At 38.6% G+C, this 26,114-nt stretch overlaps 1 protein-coding gene across 4 annotated transcripts in view; it reads left to right on the forward strand.

Annotated features, from left to right (window-relative positions):
- Window positions 1-4,573: 4,573 nt before the first annotated feature.
- The window catches only part of UBE2U (ubiquitin conjugating enzyme E2 U), a 65,011-nt gene continuing 43,470 nt past the window's right edge, over window positions 4,574-26,114 (forward strand). For 2 of the 4 annotated variants that reach the window (XM_070405279.1, XM_070405281.1), the window contains exons 1-6: window positions 4,574-5,042; window positions 7,217-7,298; window positions 8,655-8,747; window positions 13,216-13,313; window positions 22,194-22,314; window positions 25,190-25,241. In XM_070405279.1, coding sequence (XP_070261380.1) covers window positions 4,977-5,042; window positions 7,217-7,298; window positions 8,655-8,747; window positions 13,216-13,313; window positions 22,194-22,314; window positions 25,190-25,241 — 512 coding nt within the window. In that variant the 5' untranslated portion in view covers window positions 4,574-4,976. Of the gene's footprint in view, window positions 5,043-7,216; window positions 7,299-8,654; window positions 8,748-13,215; window positions 13,314-22,193; window positions 22,315-25,189; window positions 25,242-26,114 lie in introns of those variants that run through there. The other 2 variants (XM_070405280.1, XM_070405282.1) reach the window with 2 other exon arrangements.

Below are 26,114 nucleotides of genomic sequence, written 5' to 3' on the forward strand. Positions count from 1 at the left end.
GCATCAGTACCCTTCTTTCCTCTGGCATTCAGCGCAGACATCATGAACTGGTGCTCTTTCCAACTCAATTTTAGCTTTAAAATTTTCAACATAGTGCCCTGAATAACCACCTCATCGGTCAGAAATAGCACCAGAGAGTAAATTTATCAGCCATCCCTGCACTAGAGCATTATTTGTCAAACCAGGTTGTCATCCCAATTGGGGAGATTTCTAATGATTATATCTTCTCAGGACCACCCCAGGATGGACCTTAAAAGAGAAGCCTCCTTAACACCTCCTATAGATTGCTAGGCATACACCACTATGCCTAGGCTTCTGTCCTTCAAGGGACCTGGTCAAAGAGAATGGGAGCATGAAGCACATACTTTTCAACTGCTCCAGCACAGGGGCCAGATGACCTTGTGTGAGTAGGGCCATCTCTATTTCTTTAGCCATAAAATAATGGAACTGTAGCATAGAGGATAAGAGTAAAGGTTCTGATGTCAGATTGCCTGAGCTTAAATCTTCCCTTCACCCCTTGGCCACCATGTGAATTGAGACAAGTTCCTGAACTGTGATTTCATCCTCTGAAAAAGGATCTACTTTAGAACTGAAGCTCATTAACATACATGCCATTCCCTCACCTCCCTTCCAACCAGCCCTAATAAACAAACATACACTGAGTATAAACACCTCCAAGACACATCTCTAAGCCAGTGATTTTCAACCTTTTTCATCTCATGGCACACATAAACTAATCAGTAAAATTCTACCACACGCCAAAAAATATATTACATTTTTTTCCACTCTGATCAAAAAAATAGTATAATTTTGATTCATCCACACCGGATGGCTATTGTTGTGTTGGCTGTTGTCATTTTTTTATTTTGACAATCCAGGGGAAAGAGGAGGTATTGCATGGTTTAAAAGTTCTTGCGCCACACTGGTTGAAGTTGCTGCCCTGAGCCATCCCTAAACCATATGGCATACCTTATACCTGCTCCAAACCAATTGCCATCTCAAAGCCTCTCCCATGTTGAAATTCTGGAATTATTCTTAGGACAACTGAGTATGAGGTTAGTTAAACCAATATATGTGAAGGAAGCCTAGAATAATTATACCTTTTAAGCAGTTCCCCCTCCCATATCCTCACACTCTTAACGGTCTCGGGTGTCCTTAGATATTATTAAACGCATCTCTTTCAATGATTTCTGTTCCCAAGTGAGGAATGAAATGAAAGGAGACCTGATTCTCCTAAAATATGCAAAGTACCCAGGCAGGCATTGCATTTCCTCATCATAAACCTCCCTACGAGCCTCTCCTAAAGGAATTCTGAGATTTATTTTTCAGAACCTTGATTATGGGGTATGGGCACCAGAGCCTGCAATGGAAAACAAATTAGGTTCCTTTAAGCATCAAGGTCCCAAAACAAAGAAGCAGCTTTTACCAAATTATCTACACAATTCCCACCTTGAAAGGGTCCTTGATGCCCAAGCTAGAGTGTTGGACTGTGCCAGTTTGCCAGGGACTATTCCACTTTTAACAATGAAAGTCCTTTCTCCCAGGAAAGCACCCAGTCCCAGGCAAACTTGGACTCTTGGTCCCCCATAGCTAAAGCCAAGAAGGTGAAATAAAAGCGAGCATGTATGGATTCAGAGTTCCTGTCTGTTAAGTAGACACAACTATAGATATAAATACTGATCACTGGCCCCTGCATCTCAGGTGCCTTGCAGGGAAAGACCAAATTATTTTGTAATTCACACAACTCTGAAATTGAGGCGGGGGGGGGGGGGGGGGGGGGGGGCGGGGGGAGGGTTATACTTCAACTTTACAAAGGGGAACACAGCATTTCTTGGATCCTAGGCTTTTATAAGAGAAAATAAAAAATTTTAAATGAGAAATTTCAGGAATTCAAGTCACTGAACTAGGCTGCCCACCTCTTTCTTCCTGTTTGATCTTTGAAGATTAGCATTCAGTATTTTTCCTGACATTTATATTGAGGAAGGAGTATAAGATTATTAAAAGCAGAGAAACTCAATATGGGAATGCACATCAAAAGGTCTTCAAGACAAAGGAGGGATCATATGATTTGAAACCAGAGTTACTAGAAGCATGTGTGCTGCACTTCATTTTCTAGTTAACAGCGTAACATACGTCAAAATATGATTTAAAACACGTCTCACAGCTGAGCTGGCATTTGGCGATCCTCAGCCTTCTTTTGCTCTTGAGGACGGGGGTTCAAATCCAAACGAGGTTAACACTTTGTACTGGTACATATTCCTGGTGGATGAGGAAAACGGTCTTAGAGTTTAAGTAAAATGAAAACATCTGTTCAAGTCCTGAGGGAAATAATTGTTTTTAAAAAAGAGGGGGGAGGGGGATGCTTGGTTGTTAGAGCTGGAGATGGCCTCAGTAACTTTACCAACGTTAAAGCATTGACTTTCAGTTGCCTTGCTCATCTAGGATGATGAAAATTTGTACGTGAGCTTAGATCAGACTTCATTTTTCAGGATGCCACACCTATCTTGTCCCCTAACCCTGTCGAAAGCCATATGATAATGTCTACTAACTGGATTCACATGCTTTTCATACTAAATCAGTGAGTGATTGACCTTTTGCCACATGCTTTGTCTTGGTCAGTAGCTGCTCACTCTAGGCAGAAGTTGTATTAGTTAGCTGTTGCTAACTCTCAAAATGCCACAAACGTACTATTTCTAAACAATACAGGTCCAGCGTGACTGAGTTTTCTGCTCAGGCCTCAGCAGGCTAGGTTGTGTTCTGATGTGGAGTTCAGGTCCTCCTCCAAGCTCTTATGGTTGTGGCAGAATTCAGTCGCTTATTGTTATAACACTGAGGCCCTGATTCCCTTGCTGGCTGTCGGCCAGCCACCACTCTCACCTCCAAGAGACTACCCACCCTCCTTGCCACATGGCCCCTTTCATTTGCAAAGGGAGCAACAGAGCATCTCCCTCACATAGAATCCTTTTCACACGTTGAATTACTGACTTCGGAAGAGCCAGTCTCATTTAAGGCTCACCTGATTAGGTCAGGCTCACCCAAAATCCATCATATTCACAGTCCTGAAGATTATTCAGGGGCTGGAGATCTTGGAGATCATCTTAGAATTCTGCCTATCGTAAAAAATGCAATGCAACCTTTCTCCTTTCAATCCTCTAGGCCTGTTGTTAGGGGGAAAGACTATGAGGAAAAGCCCCAAAAGGCATCTAGTAGGATTTAAATTAATCTACTCTTCACTTGAAGTTACTAAAGTAACAAAAGTTAATATAAAAATATTTAGTAGTTGATATTTTTGAGCCACATACAGAGTGCTATAAATATATTAATAAATTACAGAAGTTAGATGAATTTGTTAATACATTTATAATCTAAAAGACAAAACATAATGCACACTTAGTTGGGCCTTTATTATGTGCCAGGCACTATTTTATACAGCAGTGGTCCAGCTTTCTTGGGCTTATACTAGTATTTTAGTTGACAGGGGACTCAGAAAATTAGCAGGTAGAAATGCAGCCAAAAATAAATACACCAAAAAATATTTTTTTTAAAAAAGCAACAGATGCACAAAGAAAACTATTGAGAGTAGCAATACCTTATTCAAGAAGGCTAGAGAGCTCCAAATCAAGGTCTTGGTGAGGCAGGGCTGCCTAGTGGTTAAAAGCAGGGTCTCTGGAGCTACATGTCCTGGGGTCTGCATCCTGGCTCTATGGCATTCCAGCTGTGTAAACTGAGGCAAATCATGTGGCATCTCTGTGCCTCAGTTTCCCTTACTGTAAAAATTAGGATTGAGAATCCAATTAATGTCTGTTAAACATTTAGAACAGTGTGCCCAGCACGTGGTAAGTGCCGCTGTGGACTATCACTTACTCTCAGCAATGACTGAGTGCTTGGCAGCCATCATTTTTTTAAATCCTCATAATAATCTTCAGAGATAGGCATTATTGGCTGCATAGTAATTAATAGATGAGAAAACATAAGTACAGGAGGCTAAGTAACTCCTTCAGGGCTCTGTAGGCTACGAAAACATAGATATGCTGGGATACAACACAAAACTTTGGCAAGAAATGGGAATCTGGGAAATTATTAGTAGTGCTCTGTTCCTGGAGCATTCTTCCAGGGCAACTGTAGGATTCGATGATATAATGATGATATAATATATGCTAACGGATTTCAAATGGTAACTTGCCATATGTTAAGATACTGTTATGAATACACCTGTACCTACTGGTCACTTATTACCTGATAGTCTCTGATAGTCAAAGAACGAGGAAGAATCAATTTAGAGAGGGATTTGAGTGAGGGCTTCTACATGCTGAACCTCGGGACTCCACACGAGCGAGGTAGGTAGAGTCCACTTTGGTGAACTGAGTGAGGCGGGGGCGGGGCCTTGACGACGAATCTCATTGGCCTTTCAAAGTGAAACGAGTGGACGGTTGGCTCCGGAGGTTTCTAGAGGTCTGCGCCCTGTCGTTGATTGGATGAGAGGCGGTCAAGCGCCCACCTCCTCCATACTTTTCGTAAGGGGCCTGTTGCTTGGCAACCTATTTGCGTCTACCAGCTAAGCAGGAGCCCAGTTACACCTGCGAAGAGAAAAACTGGCTACCACCGCCGTGAGCTTATGCCTCCCACGCCCACCTCACGCACCAACAACCCGGGGTCGTCCCTGGTGCTAGTCCAAGTTTGCCCGGAGACTGGGCGGTGGGCTGGCGCTGCAGTGTCGCACGGCGGTCGAGAACGTGCCCAAGTTTCCCCTCTGGAAGTCTTAGTTTGGAGGAGTCCGAGGAGAAGAGAAAGTCGCTATTATATGCCCAATTTGGAAGCCATTGATCTTGGGAGCACAAGGCGTTCTGCAACTCTAGAAAGCAAGTAACTGAGGTCAGTTAACCAGGTGTGGGAGGGTGACTCGTAACCTCACACACCTGCCTCAGAGCAACGCCTGGGATTGTGGAGCCAAGTGCCAGGCTCTTTGCTGCCTTATCATGAGCAGCAGAAGTTACTTCTTGTTGCTAAAAGACTTGAGAGACTTGGAAGAGAACCAATATACGGTGAGTACTGGGGACCCGGAGGGATGGGTTTCACTGGGGCAGAACTTTTATAAAGCAGCTTAATCTGCGTTTATTCTATAAGGCATAATTAAGTTCCACCTAATTTACCACTACAGTACTGTTGTTTAACAAATCTATTTTACTATAACAATCCATTTTATAATAATAATTATTTCATAATGATAACAGCTAACAATATTGAGCACATTGTGCTGAGAAATATATGTAGACTTAAGCCCTGAATATCAGGGGCTATCATGTTGTAAGTGACTACCAGGTAAAAGGTTGCTCTCATTAATTACAATACTATAAGTAGTGTTTTGTTTTACCTATCAGAAACCTGAACCTCAAAAAGGTTTAGTAAATATTTAGCGTCAGAATTGCTCTTATTTGTTTTGTTTTGTTTATTGATTGTAGAGAGAGGAAAAAACACTGATTTGTTGTTTCACTTATTTATGCATTCATTGGTTGATGCTTTTAAAAAATGTTTGTTTATTTATTGATTTCAGAGGAAGGGAGAGAGAGAGAGAGAGAGAGAGAGAGAGAGAGAGAGAGAAAGGGAGGGAGAGAGAAAGAAACACTGATTTGTTCTTCTATTGATTTATACATTCATTGGTAAATTTTTATGTGTCCTAACAGGAGATTGAGCCCATAACCTTGGCATATCTGGCCGATGCTCTGACCAGCTGAGCAATCTCTTGCTCAGGGTCTTGTGTTCTACTACTTGTGTATGGTGCACTTTTTGCTAACTTGTCACAACACATAGATGCCCTTCCCTTATAATTTTAACACAGAGGAAGGCTTTGCTCCAAATGACACCAATGAAGTTATTTTCATATTGTTTCTGCTCTACCTGAACTTTGTGGTTGTCTGTTGAAAGGACAATTCCATGAAGGAGAAATGATATGTAATTATAGATAATGTAGATAATAGAGATATCTTACAATGTTTCTTCAGACTAGCACCAAACATTCTGAATAACTTTGTGGTTGCTCAGAAGTATTTATTGAGTAAATTTAGGTGTATTTCCCAGCATCATTGATAAGGTTTTCTCTGAAATATAGGGTGAGTCAAAAGTAGGTTTACAGCCCTAACCAGTTTTACTCAGTGGATAGAGCATCTGCCTGCAGACTGAAAGTTCCCAGGTTCGATTCCGGTCAAGGGTATGCACCTTGGTTGCGGGCACATCCCCAGTAGGAGGTGTGCAGGAGGCAGCTGGTCGATGTTTCTCTCTCATCGATGTTTCTAGCTCTCTATCCCTCTCCCTTCTTCTCTGCAAAAAATCAATAATATATATAGATATAATAATATGTCAATATATCAATAATATATATATATGTAGGTTTACACTGTGAGTACTGGAAACACAGTTTGTTCTTGTAGTATTATATTTTAATTGTATTACTTTCCATGCAAGCAGCTGTACACCTACTTTTGCCTACTCTGTACATTCTTGTCCCTCTTTTGGAACAATATCTCAACTGTAGAGGAATTTATTTTTATATGCAAGCATAATTTTGGAGTTGTGTTTTCCTTAATGAAAATGTTCTGATTCATGCCTTCCATGTAGCATTTATACAGTTTTTAAAAACTCTGAAGAGATGCATGCTTTCCAATGAATTCCTTCTCTTCTAATTTGAATCTTAAATTGGCTATTGAAGTACATAAGCCACACATCCGAATCTTGACTTTCTAGTTCCACTTGTGATTTCCACACTTAGGATTTATTTAAAATTTACTATTTTTAAAATGTATGTTTTATGGATTTTAAAGAAAAAGGGAGAGAAAGATAGAAACATCAATGATGAGAGAAATTCATTGATCAACTGCCTCCTGCATGCCCTTCTCTGGGGATTGAGCCCACAACCTGGGCATATGCCCTGAATGGGAATGAACCCATGATCTCCTGGTTCAGAGGTCAATGCTCAACCATTGAGCCACACCAGCCTGGCTTGAATTTATGATTGTGTGGAACCCACCTAACAGCTATGTAATAACACAAAATATCACATCTCCCCAAATCAGCATATAAACAAATTCATCAGGAAAAGAAAATATAGAGTTTTTAGAATTCATTGTAACCTGATAACTGCTTTTCAAAGCTGCAATAAATATTTAATTTTTTTAAAAAATAGTAAAATTTTTACTGCTTTGATTTCTTTTTTAAATTAAAGGGTATTACTGCCTTTCCTGTAAGTGAAGACAAGTTGAAATGGGAAGCTAGTATTGAAGGTCTAAAGGATACAATTTGGCATGGTATGTATTTTCAAAACCAATATACTTTTGAAAAAGTCTTTATGCCATTATTAGTCTATCTTCTTTATGTGCAAAAGAAGGTTGCATTATATAAATTTTCTAGAGTTCTGAAAGTATTCACATGTTATTTTTTCATTGTATGGCTTAATTTTTTACATTTGTCAACCTAAATAGAAATGTTAGTTTTGAATTTTTCTTTATGCCAAATCTTAATGCTATTACATTGTTTAAGAAGCTGACACAATAAAGCATAACAGTTGAAAATATCTTCTAACAGTCTTCCATGAAATCAGAAAATAGTATCAAAATTCCTTTTGGCATCAAAATTCCACATTATCTCTCATTTTTATTTTCTATGATTCTTCCCAAAATTTCCACATATCAAATTCTCAAGAAGACCAGGCCACTGTAAACTTTAGTGATCATGTATTCTATCAATAGTGGATTAATGAACTAGATTTGCTGAGTGAGGTAGGGGAGAACAACACGTAAAGTGGTTAATTACAATAAAATATAACATGTGCTATTAGGATTTCGAACAGAATGCCAAGGAGGCATTCATTAGTTAATTTTGCTTGGAGAGTCAAGAAATGGCTTTCTGCCCTGGCCAGTTTTCTCAGTGGTTAGAGCATCAGCCCATGGACCAAAGGTTCTTCAGTTCAATTCCCAGTCAAGGGCACGTATCTCGGTTGCAGATTCAATCCCTGGCCCTAGTCATGGTGCAAGAGGAGGAAACCAATTGATGTGTCTCTCTCACATCCATGTCTCTCTCTCTTTCTCCCCCCCCCCCCCCCTGCTTTTCCACTGTATAAAAATCAATGGAAAACATATCCTCACTCCAAGGGTAAGGGTTCCATCCCCAGTCAAGGCATATGCTGAAGATAACTGATTGATGTTTCTCTTTCACATCAGTGTTTCTCTCTCGCTCATACTCTCGCTCTCGCTCTCGCTCCCACTCTCCCTTCCTCACTCTAAAATTTAAAAAAGAAGAATGCATAAGAGTTTGCCAGGTTTAGAAGGGGTGGAGGGGAAGGAAATTCAGGCAGAATAAACAGCATGGCAAAGAGAAAGTGCACCAGGTTCTGAAACAGTGAGTCTAGTCAATATGAATGGGACAAGTGTTAGGGGGACGGAGTTAGTGGATGGAAAACAGGCTGATAAAATAGTGGGATTAGATTTGAGGAGTCTGTTATACTATTTAGAGGGGTCTATGCACACTATGTTCCAATTTACTCAAGAATAAAATTCTAGGGACCTTGGAGGCTAAACTATAATAAGAAACTTTAGTGTTAATCAGGTTAGAGTTAACCAGTACAACATGACACCTTAGTAAAAATATCTATTTTTATATTATAGGGATATACTTCCCGCTGACAATAAATTTTACAGCAGAATATAATCTCGTCCCTCCAGTTGTGAAATTTAAAATTATTCCTTTTCATCCAAATGGTAAGGACCAAATGAGATTTTTATCATCAGGAGCTCTGTTTCTATTATCTTTGTTCTGTATTAGTATTTAATAATGTTTCTTTTTAATGTAATAACAACTATGTTATGATTACAAAAGTAAGCATTTTTATTGGGGAAAACATAAAAAGAAAAAATTATCACTTTGAATCCTAATTCAAAGAGATATTACTCTCAACATTTAATTAAATCTATTTACTTTTCTCTATATATGTATTTTTTTTCACATAGTTAAGGTATTAGATATAAAGTTTTGCAACTAGTTTTTTTTCCATTTAATATTACATAAGCTTATGACTGCATTATTAAACATTCTTCAAAAGATCATTTTTAATGACTACATTGTTCAGTATTTTAGTTGGATTAATTTTTGTTATAAAATATGATACACTGACAAATTAACATTTTAGATAAAATTACATTAGATTGCTACTTTAAGTCATATACAAAGTGTATTTCTGATTGATTAAAAAACTAAAAATTTTAAATACTACAAAGAAGGGAATTTAATATAATTTTTTATGTGCTTGGTGAAGAAGGCCTTTCTAAATGTGATAGAAACTAAAAAGCATGGGAAAAGCATGACACATTAAACTACATAAACTTTTTTAAACTACACATAATGACATTATAAACAGAGACAAAATACATTGTTTTGCAAACTGAGGGAAAATATTTGCAACACATAAAACAGAATATCTGTAACATATAAAGAATACATGTAAATCAATAAAAAAACATAAAGCAATAGGAAAATGGACAAAAACTATAAACAAACATTTGGTAGAAGAAATATAACAAAAAAATGTAAAAATATGTTCAATCTCACTAATAAGAAGAAAATGCATGTTAAACTGCATATAAAATGCATAAAATTGTGATTCATTGTTTATGTTTATAGACTATTAAAATAACAATTTTAATAAAGTTGGACAAATATGGGTCCTCTGACATGATGCCCTTCAGGTGTCCTTTTGGGGAAGCAATTTGACAGTTTCTAATCTTATCTAATAATAGACAAACATGTAAATTGACTGTCCCACTGCTATGCTCACCAGCCAATCAGGAGAGTATGCAAATTAGCCCCACAAAGATGGCGGCTAATTTGCATACACAGGTGCAGAGCGAAGACTGAAGGCTCCAGCCGGAGCAGCGAAGGCTGAAGGCTGAAGAGGCTTCGCTTCTCCGCTGTGGCTGGAGCAAAGGCCTGGGTCCCGGGTGCTGGAGGAAAACCGGTGCTGGCAGCCAGGGGAAGGAAGGCCTATTGCATGAATCTCTTCATGCAACGGGCTTCTAGTCAAATATAAAATGCAACAAGCCCTAAATCCTGTAATACTATGTTTACAAATTATTCCATAGAAATACTAGCACAAGTGTGCAAGAGAATGTTTAAAAAGGTGTTTGCTCCCAATAATAATAGAGAAATATGAATGATTCCAATATCCATTAATATAGAACATTTTTAAAAATGAAATGTTCTAAAGCTCTCCATATATTGCTCTTAAACAGAACAAGGAAGGTCTACTCTGTGGAATGGGAAGTGAGGACAAGGACATATAAGAACACCTCTTCCCATGGTCTTTAATCCAGTAATTCCATTTCTTTCGGTGTTTATTTTAAGCAAATAATGGCAAATGTACACAATTAATTCTGTATCATAAATTTAATTTTGTTCTTTAAAAATAGGTTTTAATTTCAAAATCAATAATGTAGTTGGAAAAGTTACATTAAAGTATAAAGTAAATTTAGGAGCAAGACAAGGATGCCCATTCTCACTACTTTTATTCAACACTAGAGGCCCAGTGCATGAAATTTGTGCACGGTGGGGGTGGGGGTCCCTCAGCCCAGCCTGCACCCTCTCCAATCCGGGACCCCTGCCTGTCTGATCACCCCTAACCACCTCTGCCTGCCAGCCTGATCCTCCTAACTGCTCTCCCCTGCCAGCCTGATCCCCCTAACTTCTCTACCCTGCCAGCCTGATCACCCCTAACCTCCTCTGCCTCGGCCCCCACCACCACCATGGCTTTGTCCTGAAGGATGTCCAGAAGGATGTCTGGAAGATGTCTGGCCTAATTAGCATATTACCCTTTTATTAGTATAGATAGTATTAAAAGTTTTAGCCAAAGCAATTAGGTGAGAAAAAGAAATAAAAGGCATCCAAACTGGAAAGAAAGAAGTAAAACTGTCATTTGCACATGGCCTGATATTGTATATATATATTTTTAAAAAAACATTAATAAAGGCCCCCCCCTCAGAAACTGTTGGAACTAGTAAACAAATTTGATAAAGCTGCAGTATATACAAAATTAATACACAAGAATCTGTTGCATTTTTATGCATTAGTAAAGAAGAGAAGGAAATATGGGAAAACTTGTGATTGCTCTTCTTTCTCTCCCTTACCACTCCCAGGAGGAGGAATGACTTACCTAATTGGGGAGATCTGAGAAAGAATTGAGCGTGTGTGGCTCAGCACTTTCTCAAAACTTTCCTTCTAATAAGCCGGACCTTAGAATGGGTACCGTCTCTGTATCTTCAGGCAGGAAACCTAGGCAGGCCTCCATTTGAGGGGTTAAGTTCAAATCAGGGGGACTTTTGTGGAACTTGATTAAAGCATTGATCAGCATTCTCCATTTCAGTCTTACGTATCGTGAAGTTGATACTTTTCACTTGCATCTTTTAACACTCTATTTATTATATACACACCTTGGAGGGGAGGAATGTTATTAGCCCCATACACCAAAAACTGTGTGCTCAGTTCTAAGTCAACCTAATTGCCTTTCACTGATGTTATTTGTAATCCCACCAGGAAGCACATATAAAGCTCATATTTTACTGCTCTCCAATTCTGGACATCGTAACTTTGGAGAAATATTTTTTGACAATTTAATAAGAATCTGTTATTTTAATATGCGCTTTTTTAATATGTGTGAGTTTAACATTTTTTCATATCTCTTTATTGTGTTTTTGACTTCTTGAATTGCCTGGATTATTTAAAATGTTATCACATTGTTGTAGGTGTTGCAAATATTTTTCTTCATTTGTCATTTTTAAATTTTATTGGTGCTTGGGGGTTTTTTACATTTGGGATTTTTAAAATTTTATATAGTCATATTTATTAGTCTTGTCCTTTGAGATTCTTACAGTTATCTTTAAGTTTAGAAGTTCTTTCCAAAACACAATCGAATTATTTTAACTTTCTTCTGGTTATTCTATAGTTTTGTTTTGCATATTTAACTCTATTCTTTGTTTCTAAAAAATACAGGTTGACTTAATTAACTGTATTAGTGCAGAGGCCAAGCTTCCATATATCTTTCCAATCTACACGTAATAGGACAAAGTTGGCAGGGAAGTTTTGCCATCCTCAATCTATGACTTGTGTTTCTGGATCTAAAGCATTTACTGTTTAACACCATTTCCAGCCATTGGGGAAGGGGGAAAGAGAAAGTAAAACAATGTCCTTAAGAAAATATGATCCAAAAGTTATATACTTTACTTCTGTTGATATCCCATGATTAAAACTTAGTCACAGGGCTTCTTGCTAGAGGGGAGGCAGGAGAAAATAGTCTGAGCAACCATGTATTCATCTAAACAGTGTAGGGTAATGGGTATTGGGGCATGTGTAGTCGTATTACAGAGAGGAAATGGAAGAGAGGAAGAGCAGATATTGAAGGACGATGAGTATTTTGCAACACATTTTATACCATTTTTTCACCTTTTCTCTCACCACTGAATCATAATTTCACTTTTTTAAAAAATATATTTTTTTATTGATTTTTTTACAGAGAGGAAGGGAGAGGGAGAGGGATAGAGAGTTAGAAACATAGATGAGAGAGAAACATCGATTCAGCTGCCTCCTGCACACTCCCTCCTGGGGATGTGCCCGCAACCAAGGTACATGCCTTTGACCGGAATCAAACCTGGGGCCTTTTAGTCCACAGGCCGATGCTCTATCCACTGAGCCAAACCGGTTAGAGCCATAATTTCACTTTTAACATACAACAGTTTTAATACATACTAGATTCTTTTTTTGATTCCGCATTTGAGGATATGCTTTTATTGATTTTTGAGAGGAAGAGAGAGAGAGAGAGAGAGAGAGAGAGAGAGAGAGAGAGAGAGAAACATTTATGTGAGAAGGAAATAATAATTGGCTGCCTCCTGCACACCCCCTACTGGGACTGAGCCCACAACCCAGGCATGTGCCCTGACCAGGAATTGAAAGAGCAGATTTCCAGTGCACAGAAAAAAAGCCCAACCAACTGAGCCACACTGGCCAGGACTGAAAGTCCATGCTTTTAATAGTTACACTGTGTTAACTGGCATACTCATTGCACATAATTTTTCTGCTTTGTCATTTGCTTTCTAACTTTGCCTGTCAGATTTTGGTGTTCATAAACTTTAGATAATAATTTTATTATATACATATTACTATTAATGTATTATTTTAATACAGTAGACCAACATACTGGTCGACCCTGTATAGATTTTTTGGACGACCCTCGTAAGTGGAAAACAAGCTATACATTGAGCAGCATCTTACTCACCCTCCAGGTAAGAAGAGATTAATATACATGCCCTCTTTTAATTATCTCAGTTATTCAAAATATAAAAAATAAAACATATAATGCATATTTAAATGTTTGAAAGACTCAAGTAAGGTTGTTTAAATCAATAACATTTCTATATCAAGACTATAAAAATGGAACTTGAATTATAAAGACTATTATTTTAAATTGACAACCAAAGGATACCTACTTTATACAAGAAGAAAAGAACTGTTTGGATGGTTTTAATTCTGGAAATATAGTCTTAAGTTTTCTTTTGGTTCCTAATTTCACTTCATAGTGTTGAACAAGCCTTTAGATCCTTTCTCATTCACGAACCTGCCTTCTTCAGAGAAGTGAATCAAGTGACTACAACTTCAAGTGCTCAGTTTTATCTTACGTTTCTGACAGTGCTAGGCATTTGCTCTTCTATAGGCTTTCTTTTTTTAAAATCATTTCTTATTGTTCAATTACAGTTGGCATACAATGTTATATTAGTTTCAGGTGTACATACACCCCAGGGATTAGATATTATATAACTTACCAAGTGATCATCCTGATAAATCTATTAGCCCTCTGACACCATACGTAGTTACTAGAATATTATTGACTGTATTCCCTATGCTGTACTTTACATCCCCATGACTATGCTGTAACAACAAATTTGTATTTCTTAATCCCTTCATCTTTTCCACCCGTCCCCCCAACCCCCCTCCCATCTGGCAACCACCAAAATGTTCTCCGTATCTATGAGTCTGTTTCTGTTTTGCTTGTTCATCCCGTGAGCAATTAAACCAGGGATTTTCCCCTCCCCTCCGGCAGAAGCCTGTTTCTAGCTGCTCCCTTTACTTCTTGGATCCGTGGTCCTTAGCAGCATGCCTTGGTGTGGTGTTTTTCTTGACCCTCAGGGAGCCTCCTTTCTCATCCATGCCAAAGTGAATGATTTCAGTGCCACTTGCTTAGACTACTTCTGTCCAGCTCATCATTAATATCTGGAGTTTAATTATCTGAAATACTTGGAGAATAAAGTATTACGGCTTAATTGAATTTTCTCAGTAGTAGGATTATAATAAAAATTTTATTTCTCCCATTTCTTATTTTTTAATTTAAATAAAATAATAGTTTTCTGTCTAGTCATCTTTATATATCAAGTAAAATTTAATCTTTTTAAAGATACTATGTTTCATTCATTCACCTATTCATTCATTCATTCATTCATTCATTTATTCATTCATTTTAGAAATGTATATTGAACATCCACGTATGCCAGCCATGTTCTGGGAGACATTTGAGCAAAAACTTTCAGGAAGTGAATGAGCATGATATGCAGATAACTGGGTTTGATCTTTTGAATTTTTTAAAAAAAACTGGGTCATATTCCTATCTACCTCTTCACACTAGGATCTGCCTTCAGAATAGAAAACTGAATCGTCCCAGAATGTAATGAGGGAGGGCAAACCAGAATGAAATGGTGAATATTCTGAATTACTGAGTAACTTAATACAAGGTAAATTTGGGGCTCCGAGATTAGATTGTTTTTGCCACATACTCATTTGTACCATTGGACAAGTTTCTTCACTTCCAAATAATCTCAATATCTTCCTTAGTGAAATGGATCTGTTAGTAGCTACCTCATAGATTTAATAAATTAACTAATACATGTAAAATACTTGGAACCATGTGTGGTCTAAAAAAATAGCTTAATAAAAGCTAGTTAATTTTATGATTGTCCTTACTTTCAAGCAGTAACGCAAACTGACGACAAGTGTTGTCATGGAAATACATCATGGGAAGCCAGTAGATGACAAAGTGGTTTGTCTTTTTATTTTTCACACAGATTTATAAAACAGATAAGCCTACACTGCAGAAGTTTTTAAGACAGTGGAAAGGAAAGGAAAATTACTGATAATCATAAAGAAAAACCCTAATCCTACTGTTATTACTAGTTTCTTCTGATCTTTTCTCCTATTTTTCTGTTTAAAGTCTTTCATTTTCACATTCACTAAGGGTTAAGTCCAGTTCTGTTGCCTGACAAATGATTTATTTCTCCTCACACCTGGAATCTAATACACTGGGCCATCCCACTCATATTACATCTTCATGCCTTCCTTCACTCCCCGTGCTTGGTTCAATTCAGACATAGAAGCATTTAGAGTTCTAAACTCTAAAGTTACAAACTTAAGCAAATCTCGGACCTTAAACAGTGCTCAGGCCAGTTCTCTGACTGACAACCCATTTTCTCCTTTCCTCTTCCTCAGTCTGTCTGGCTAGCAAACTACTCACATTATAAAGTCAGATCAAATAAGTGCTCCTCTGGAATGTCTTTCTTGATCTCCTTTCCTCGGTGGAATTGATGGCTTTGGATTTTGAGGGACTTCCTTCGTCCCTTGCAAATTTCCATCAGAGCTCTGTGATAGTGTAATGCACATACTACTTCCTTATCTGCCTTCCTTCATTGGACTACAAGCTCCTCAAGGTCAGGGAACAGGTCTCACTCATCTTTTACTGCCCTCCTCCCCCCACCAACACCCAGGGCAATGTTAACATTCAGTAGGTACTAAGTAACATGAAGGAAGGAAGGAACCTGAATTTTTACATGGTTGCAATTATGACATACACGTATAAATTATACAGCCTATTTCTTTTTCACTTAACATTTTATCTCAAGTAACTTCCATATTACCGCAGTTAATATTTTGATAGCTATTTAATAGTCCTTTCAAGGTCAGTGTGGCCCAATAGAACTTTCTGTACAGATGGAAATGTCCATGATCCATCCGTGCTGTCCAATATAGTAGCCACTAGTCACATATGGTTACGGACCACTTGCACAGTGGCTAGTGTCATGAGGAACTGAGTTTATAATTTTATTTTAAGTAATTTAAATTGTCACGTGTGACTAGAGACTGCTGTAATGAACAGTACAAGTATAGACCATAATTTCTGATTACTTTCCCTTGAATAATAGGTGAGACACATTTAAAATGATCACATTGTTATTCAAGGGAGTGATACTTGCCTGGCTGATGTTGCTCAGTGGTTAAGCGTTGATCCAGGAACCAAGAGGTCACCGGTTCAGTTCCCAGGCAGAGCACATGTCCGGGTTGTGGGCTCAATCCCTAGTAGGGAGCGTGCAGGAGGCATTCCATCAATCATCGATGTTTCTATCTCTCTATCCCTTGCCCTCTCTTCTAAAAAAATCAATAGAAAACCTTATTTTAAAAAGGGAGTGATACTTGAAATAGTGTTTAAAATATTTTAACATCCCAATATACTAATCATCTCCTGAATTTTTTATAATCTTATTTTTTTAATACTTACATATATAATGCAAAGGTAATTATCAACACCCATCCACAGAATGAATTAATTTCTGGGCTTTAATTAATTAGATATTAGAAAATATGCTTACTGGTGAAGTTGTTTACTGATGCTTCAGATCTTTGAACTCATCCTCTGCGGAGCTTCCTCTGTTATTTTATACTATCACATGGCTAATTTAAAAGTTGGATTTTTATTTTTTACCAGGGCTTCTGATTTATGAATTTTAATATGTTCCTTATATTCCAGTTCTTAAAAATCATTAAGTAGACTTAGTAGCATGTGTACACATTATGTGAAAAGGTCTTAGGCTCAGTGTCAATGTGAAGACTATTGAATAAACTTTACCAGATGTTCCTCTCTGAGTAAAATTATCTTTCCAGCCAAAAGCCTAAAGCTTGCTCTGGTAGATAAGTTTCATCTGCTTCCCACCCACTTTGAAAGGTATAGTACAATTCACATTGAATCCTGATTTAAGCAATTATAATATTTTTGGAAATGTAGCTCAAATGTGTTTTCCAAGTAGGAATACTCAAATAGAAAATTATTATTGCTTTTGAAATATCAGATGTCAAATTATTGCTTTCATTGGTGAAAGATTGCCATCATTTCCATGACTTAAGTCACAATTACCCACTTTGACCTGTGTCTACACTTAGGTATTCTGTTAGTTAGTTATATATTTTGGCTACAACTGTATTATAGTTTTCATGTTATAATATAATATTCTAAATACTGAACTATTGAATAATATTTGCAATTTAGGCTAATATTAACTTTGAGGTGCCAGGTAAAACAATCATGGTCTAGCAGAACTATTAAGTTTTGGTTACTGCTGGTCCCCTATTTTGTCCAGAGGTGCATATATTATCACTAGAGGCCCAGTGCACAAATTCATGCACCAGTGGAGTCCCTCAGCCTGGCCTGCAGGATTGGGCTGAAACCGGCTCTCCAATATCCCCCAAGGGGTCCCGGATTGCAAGAGGGTGGAGGCCAGGCCAAGGGACCCCATTGGTGCACAGTCGGGGCCAGGGAGAGATACGGAAGGTTGGCCAGCCGGAGAGGGACCGCAGGAGGGCTCCAGGACATGTCCAGCCCGTCTCAGTCCTGATTGGCCGGACCCCAGCAGCAAGCTAACCTACCAGTTGGAGCATCTGCCCCCTGTGGTCAGTGCACATCATAGTGAGCGGTTGAGCGGCCTTAGCATATGATTAGCATATTACGCTTTGATTGGTTGAGCAGACGACTGGATACTTAGCATATTAGGCTTTTATTATATAGGACTAGTGACCCGGTGCACGAAATTCATGCATGGGGGAGGGTGTGTTCCTCAGCCTGGCCTGCACCCTCTCTAATTTGGGACCCCTCGAAGGATGTCCTACTGCCAGTTTACAGGGATCGGGCCTAAACCAGCAGTCGGACATCCCTCTCACAATCCGGGACTGCTGGCTCCTAACCGCTCACCTGCCTGCCTGATAGCCTCTAACCACTCTGCCTGTTGGCCTGTTTGCCCCCAGTTGCCTCCCCTGCTACTGGCCTGTTTGTCCCCAAATGCCCCCCCCCGCCAGCCTAATCACCCCAAACTGCCCCCCTGCTGGCCTGCTCGCCCCTACCTTCCCTCCCCACTAGCCTGCTCCTCCCCAACTGTCCCCCTGCTGTCCTGATCACCTCCAACTGACCTCCACTGATGGCCTGCTTGTCCCCAACTGGCCCCCCTGCTGGTCTGCTTACCCCCAATGGCCCCGGGCCCCACCAGCCTGATCACCCACAACTGCCCTCCCCTCTTGGCCTCTAACCGCCTCTACCTCGGCCCCGCCACTATGGCTTTGTCCAGAAGAACATCTGGAAGGTCTCCTGGAAGGTCTTCCAGTCTAATTAGCATATTACTCTTTTATTAGTATAGATATATTTGTCTGTAAATATGATTATGATTGCAGTTATGAGTAGGACCAGGTAAAATTTATAGAATGGGCCTTTTATTACAGATGGTTTCCCGTGTATGCATTTTTTCTAAAGAAGTAAAAATTACTTTAAAAAATGTTTCAGAAAGACTTTGAGAAATTTACAGTATCTGCTTTTCTTCCAAGAAAGTTGTCACTTTTATGCCAGAGTGAGAATTATTTGTATGCTTTGTATGTCAGTGTTGGGCTACTGTGACTGGGGGGCACTTAGCTTGACTTGAGAGTAATTATCTTGCTCACTGGCTGGGAGGGAGGGTGTGTGGCAGAGGAGATAAATACTCGGTTCTGGATTATCCATAGATTGCTGACTTTCTGGATTGATTGTGCAAGCCCCTCCTTTTATTGATGTCCACCTTCTGTTGACAGACATCTACCCCATGAGATGAAACTCTCTTTTCATTGTAAAAAGCATTTGAATTCCTAAGGTGTGATAAGGCCACCCAGCCATCCACAGTCAAGGCACACATTTTCATGGAGGATGTTCCCACTCTTGAATAAATTAAAACAATTTTTTTTCTTTTAATTTAAACTTTCTTCTATAACTGTTTTCTTGTTACTTAAAAGCTAGTTTTTTTGAAACTACTTCCAAAGCTTTTCAAACTGTATATGTCCTTGGAATGAATTTATAAATAAGAATTGAGCCTGGCCGGTGTGACTCGGTGGTTTAGCATTGGCCTATGAACCAGGAAGTCACAGTTTGATTCCAGGTCAGGCAACATGCCCGGGTTGTGGGCTTGATCCCCAGTAAGGGGCGTGTAGGAGGCAGCCGATCAATGATTCTCTCTCATCATTGATGTTTCTATCTCTCTCCCTCTCCCTTCCTCTCTGAATCAGTAAGAATATATTTTAAAGAGAGAGAGAAAGAGAGAGAAGAATATATATGTTTGTAAATAAGAAAACATGTACTTGATGCTCTTAGAAAGTCTTATTTTCTTTCATTATAACTTGTGCAGTATGGGGAACTCCATAGATTCTCTTAATTTGAAGAAAGTTAGAGGGAAAGGTACTAATTCAGAGTTCCTTGGGAAAATGAGTCACTTATATATTTTTTTATGTTTATTGTTTTTTAAATCAAAAACTGAAATATTTTCTATTCAGAAAATATATTTGGATCTAAATATCTTCTATAATTTTAACCCTAAAATATCAATTTAAATATTTTAAAAATGGTTGGGATGTTTGTTTTTTTAAATAAGTTAGGTTACTAGAGTTCTACATGTTACTGGATCACCTGGGGTAATTTTCTGATTGGAAAATTAAGAATTATAGTCAGAGGGGAGGACATGAGAATTTTTAAAGAACATATTCAATTTACTTTAGAAGCCGAACCTCTCTTGTCATGTGACTTGTTTTGTATGTTTGTTAAACTTTATTATCACATAAGCATTGCTGCTATTGGGACAAACAGTGACAGTTGATTCGGGTCATTTGAATGTCCACTGTCTGTTTTAATTTGTATGTTCATTTTGACTCTGTCATATGCTCAAACTTCAGTGGAAGTCATGAGAACCTATTATTTTTGCCTGCTCCCTCCTTTACGTTGGAAATATTCTTTACTCAGAGGGACCTTAACTTTGATGTAAGGGATTGTTTCCGTCGCCAACTGTTTTCTTCCTTGCCCAGTAAGACAGTTGTTGTGAACTCTTCAGTGATGCCTTCCCCTGGATATTTGCAGATGTAGTTGGGAAAACTCCTTTCATCCCCGACCTTTGCATGTCAGGTGCTGGGATGCCCAGGTGCCCAGGGTGCCACCGTGCCTGTGGCCGGGGCTCTCCCTTTATGATCACCAGCTGGGGGCAGGCAAAGGCAGCCCCGGTTCTCCAATCCAGGGCTGGGGGGCAGGTTCTCAGATCCTGCCACCCGGCTCTTGCCTGCCGCCTGGGTTTCCAATCACCATTCTTCCGTCCTTCCCCTTTCGTCTCCCATCATTGCGCCTCTGTATGCAAATTAACCGCCATCTTTCTTGGCAGTTAATTTGCATGTCACCCTGATTAGCCAATGGGAAGCGTAGCAAAGGTACAGTCAATTACCCTTTTTGTCTTTTATTAGATAGGATAGGCAGAATTTTAAAGATATCCCATTTGTCTCCCATCCTCTGGTTATTCAATCAAACAATCTAGGTAGTGCTGTGAAAGGACTTTGCAGATGGATTGAAAGTTACTAATCAACTGACCTTGAAATCAGAAGGTTATCCTGAATGATGCAGGGGAGCCCAAAGTAATCGCATAAACCCTTAACAATAGAAGAGGAAGGCAGAAGAGTCACTCAGAGGAATACAATGGAAGAAGGAGAAGGGATGTGGCAGGAAAGGACATCAGAGAAATTCCAAGCATGAGTACAGTTTTTAAAAAATATGTGTTTACTGATTTTTAGAGAGAGAGGAAGGGAAAGTGATAGAGAGAGAGAAACATCAATGAGAGAGAAACATTGATCAGCTGTCTCCTGCATGCCCCCCACTGGGAATTGAGCCTGAAACCTGGGCATGTGCCCCAACTGGAAATCAAACCAGTGATCTCTTGGTTTATGGATTGGCGTTCAACCAATTGAGCCACACTGGCTGGGCAAGAGAAGGATTTTTCACACCTTTAATGCCTCTGAGATATAAGGGTCCAAGTAAGGACCTGCATGATACCTCGTGGAATTTCAGGTTCGATTCCTATTCAGGGACATACCTAGGTTGCCGGTTCGATCCCTGGTTGAGGTGCATACAGGAAGCAACTAATGGATGTTTCCCTTTCACATCAAGGTTTCTCTGTTTCCTAGCACCATTTATTGAATTTGATCTTGGTTTTATACTGTACATTCATGAGCCAAACATTAGGATCAAAGCAAATTACAAGTTACTTCCTATAACTTATTCCTTCCTATCACATAAATTTAAATTGGATTTAGGTATAAAGGGAGCTAAACATTAAAAAATATTAAAACATTTACATTAAAAAATAAAACTCTAAAATGGGGAGATATCTGTAATACTATCAACAATAAAAATACATTTAAAAATGAAAAAATAAAACTTTACATTTACACATGAGGGTATATTTCGGTAACAGATAAAACAAAATTATGTATTAAGGCTTGTGTTCATTTCATTATCCCTCTAGATCAGCGGTTCTCAACCTGAGGGTTGAGACCCCTAAATACATCCTGCATAACAGATATTTACATTATGATTCATAACAGTAGCAAAATTACAGTTATGAAGTAGCAACAAAAATAATTTTATGGTTTGGGGTCACCACAACATGAGGAACTGTATTAAAGGGTTGCGGCATTAGGAAGGTTGAGAACCACTGCTCTAGATCATCAAATGATTAATTTGGTATCTATAGTAGTTTCTTTTTCTTTCTTTTTTTAATCCTCAACCAACGATATGCTTTCATTGAATGTCAACTGTAATTGAAAAATAAAATTAACAAAGAAGACAAGATCAAGAGTTTCTTGAGAGTAGGGACGCTGCCTAATTGTGTTTGTATCATCTTTGGGTAGATATATTGAAAGCATTTAATAAATGCTTCTTTAACATTGTATGTATTGGTTGCTCTTTTTGCTTCGAGAAAAAATTTACTTTAAAAAAAACTGTGTCCCTTATTTTTTTCTTATAGGTTATGCTTTCTAATCCAGGGCTAGAAAATCCAGTGAATCTGCAAGCAGCCCAAACACTGGTTGAAAATGAAACTGTATACAATCTAATAGTTCAGAGACTTTTCCGTGAGAAATTACCATGTAAGAAATGCCTACTTATCATTTGCCAGTTATTAATTATATATTTATAGCAGATAAGTGATCTAGCAAATAACTGTTATATAAAAGAATATTTTCTTGTATCCATTTTCAGTAATGAAATTATACTAAGCTCTCTCCTACTGTACCTCTCTGTCAAGCCAATTATTTGATCTTTTTTAAAGATTATCAAAGATTGTCAGCTTAGTACCTTTAAATGTAATGGTCATATGCATGGATGGTGCCAATTAAAACTAGTCTACCCATCATAAAGCTACGATATCTATTTTTAATTCTTTGATCTATAATGGATATTTCCTAGATTTCACCGGCAGCACCCCAGGTATTACTGATCTGGGATTCCCTTCCTCTTTATTAGCAAAATGCTCAGCTTTTTTCTCTTTCTTTCTTTCTTTCTTTATTTTATTTTTTTATTTTTTATTTTTTTTAGACAGTACACCCACCCCCTACCCTCCACCACCTCCAGGTATTCCTTCTAAGTGACTATGTGGAAATGGTATCTGAGGCTCTTCGGTCTTTCTCTCTATTGACTAATGTTTATAAGATACCCTTGGTTTGCTCACTCCTCTGCCAGTAACCTCTACATGACCCCTAACTCCATCACCTTCATGGGTCCTGTTTCTGCAGTTAGCAGAACAATGCTATTGGCTCCTATGCCCAGAAGGGTTTGCCACAAGGGAGGGTTGGGCCCGTAGTGACATGGTTATTCCCTTTCTATCCTGCCCCTCCTCTTCTGCAGTGCACAACCTTGCATAGTAGCCGGCATCATCACCTCTTTAGTCAGCAGGCCTTGCTGTTTCAACTCATTCCTCTGTTCTTACTTCTCTTTCATGTGTTTTATCTCTCAGATGCCCATTCTCTCTTTTCCCGGTCCCCTTCTAGAACCTGCTGGTCCAATAGCTAGGTCTGTACAATTGGAACCAAGTTCAGATGTTTCTCCACAGGGCTTCTGGGTCTGATGCAAATGAAGCCGTTTGGATCAGGCATCTTTTCTGGTTTGTCATGATTGCCAGGAGGTTCCTCAAACACTCCCTGACGGTTTCGAGGCTTGTTTGTACACAGAGGAGTCACATTGCTTTACCCTGACCACATTTGTAATCTACCAGAACACCATCGCATCCACGGCTGTATCCTCTGCACTCAGTAATCATTTATGAATGAATGCAGGAAGGATACATATCACTTAACCTTTCGTTGAGCCCTGCAGGACTATCATTATAAAGAGAGATTCTGTAACAAAGCTATGTCCATATTCTGGTGAATGGAAATTTAAAAGCTGGTTTTAAAAGCATTTTCTACAACAGATGATTCTATGCAACCGATTTTATGTTTGCCCTGCAGAGAGAAAGGATGAGAAGGAAACTAAACAAAAATTGGCCCTTCCTTTTGTCCTCTTGTCTGGTAGGCATCAGCCTTCACCCCTTTCACTTCTTCAACTTGGCCATCAAACCACACAGAAAAGCTGTCCAAATTGCCAAATCACCCAGCAAGTGAGCAACAACACAGATAATACTTTGGCAGGTTCGGAAACAGTTTCCTCTCAGTTGTAAAGACCCTGTTGCCTTCTTGTTGCCAGGGTTGCTCTTGAGAAGCCTGATTTCCTTCAGATGTCCAGTTGTTCACATGCAATAGATATTCTTTCTGGAAGCTTTAAAATCTTCTCTTTATTCCCAGTGATCAGAACTTTCTTGATAATGTTTCTTGATGTAGTTTTTGTGTGTGTTTTGTTTTGTTTTTTTCTCCTCGGTTCGCATGTAGGGCATTTGATAGGTGGTTTAAATCTGATTTTTAAAACTTTAATCCTTTAGTTCTGGACATTTTTCTTATGTAATTTCTTTTATAATTTATTTCCCCTTCATTTTCCCTGTTCTTTCGTTTAAATATCCAGATACTTAGATGTGGGACCTATTGGTCCTTTGATTCTTTAAAAAATCTACTTTCTCCTATTATCCATCTCTTTGTTTTTTGTTCTATATTCTAGGAAATTTTCAGGAAAGTATGTTTCTGTTTTTCTCCCTGTTTATTTGTTTTGATGACTCTCTTCCATGATATTGAATTTACTCAAATGTCTAGGATCTTTGACTATTCATATGATGAACATACGGTGACTGGAAATCAGTCATTAAAAAGATGGGGACTATTTAAATACAGACTGGACTTGTGGACGGTTTTGTTTCATTGCAGGGTTATTCCATGGAGGGTACCATCAGTTACCAGTGGTTAGGCTTGAAGCCGTTAGTTAGGCTTGACTCTTTCCCCTGAGATAAATCTGGGAGAGAGATGCTAGCTGCTCACACTCTGGGAGCTGGACAGGGGGAGAGAGTGGGCATCTTATCTCTTCAATATGAATTATTTGGTTTTGTCACCACTTTCCCTTACCACACTCTTGTTCTGCTTTGTGCCTAGTCTCCTCCAGGCTTGAGCCTCTCTGACTCATTTTCTCCAGAGAGTACACCTCCTTCCTCCTATCTGGGCAGTGGTGACCATCTGGGTGCACAGGATGAGGGGGTCGATCTTGGTTGGCTGCGCTGTTCCTCTCACCTTTCTGAGGTATCTGGCACCTCCAGTTTCTGGATTGTTCCTCACGTTCTGAAGTATAAATCTGCCTGCTTTTTATTGCCCCCACCCATCACATAGTTAGGTTTCAGATATCTACATCCTGCTAGACAGTTAACCCTTTCCACCGGCTTTCCATCTTGAAATTTTTTCTTGCCATCTTTGTTGGCTCTCCTTGAGGTTTTATACCTTTTTTTAATTCCCCTATTACCATTCTATTGAGGGTTTGGAAAGAGTACACATAAAGTCATGTATTCAATCTTCTAAGTAAAGCAGAATCTTTTCTTTCTTTTTTTCACAGTGGATAAAGACAGCAGCTCTGATTTATCTAAAGACTCAAATAAATTAATCAGGTAAGTTTTTCTTCATACAATTCTATGTCAATTTATTTACTAAAGGGCTATTTATTTAAACTGTTTACATGATCTCTCATAATTGAATATTTTTTGACTCAGAAAAGGAAGTAGGTATCTTTCCTCTTACAATACATTTTTAAAATGTTTTCAGGGAGAACGTGGGAAATTATTGAATTCTTTCTAGATGATTACATTAATGTTGAAAGGAACTATATGAACTCACCTAGTCTTTTAATTTTGATAGTGTTGAAAAGAAAAAGCATGTTGTGAACATAATGAGTACAAATCATTATAGACCACAGAAATCCAAGCAATTTAGGAGAAGGTAGGTTCTAGAGAAAATGGTGAGGATAAGGGCAGAAGCCGCTGTACCTTTTGGGAGACAACCTGACAATGTGCATAAATTCAGCCTTGAACACACGCACCAGGTATAGGTCAGTGTTCTCCTATATCGTTCTGCAGGTATATGTTGTTTGGCTTTCTGGTTATATAGATATAGTCTTTTGTCAACAGTCATCAATTTGTATGCTTAATATCTGTGTTTTACTGAATGCAAATTATACTTTAAGTTAGTCTAAAAATAGTCAACTATCTTTGCAACTCTTTTTATAAATCTAGTTATTTCAAAAAATTTTTTTTGAATAAAGGTATCAAAACTTTTTTCAGTGGGTAGAAGAAATGGGTATACTTCCAAATTTCCAAACTCTGATTCTAAAATATGAGATTATTTCAAGAAAGACAAATTATAGCCTAACCGATTTGGCTCAGTGGATGGAGCGTCGACCTTCGGACTGAAGGGTCCTGGGGTTCGATTCTGGTCAAGGGCATGTACCTTGGTTGCGGGCACATCCCCAGGAGGGGTTGTGCAGG

This window comes from Myotis yumanensis, unplaced genomic scaffold, assembly GCF_028538775.1.
Source record: "Myotis yumanensis isolate MYYU_CA2020_CCGP unplaced genomic scaffold, mMyoYum1.0.hap1 SCAF_2, whole genome shotgun sequence".
Taxonomy (NCBI): domain Eukaryota; kingdom Metazoa; phylum Chordata; class Mammalia; order Chiroptera; family Vespertilionidae; genus Myotis; species Myotis yumanensis.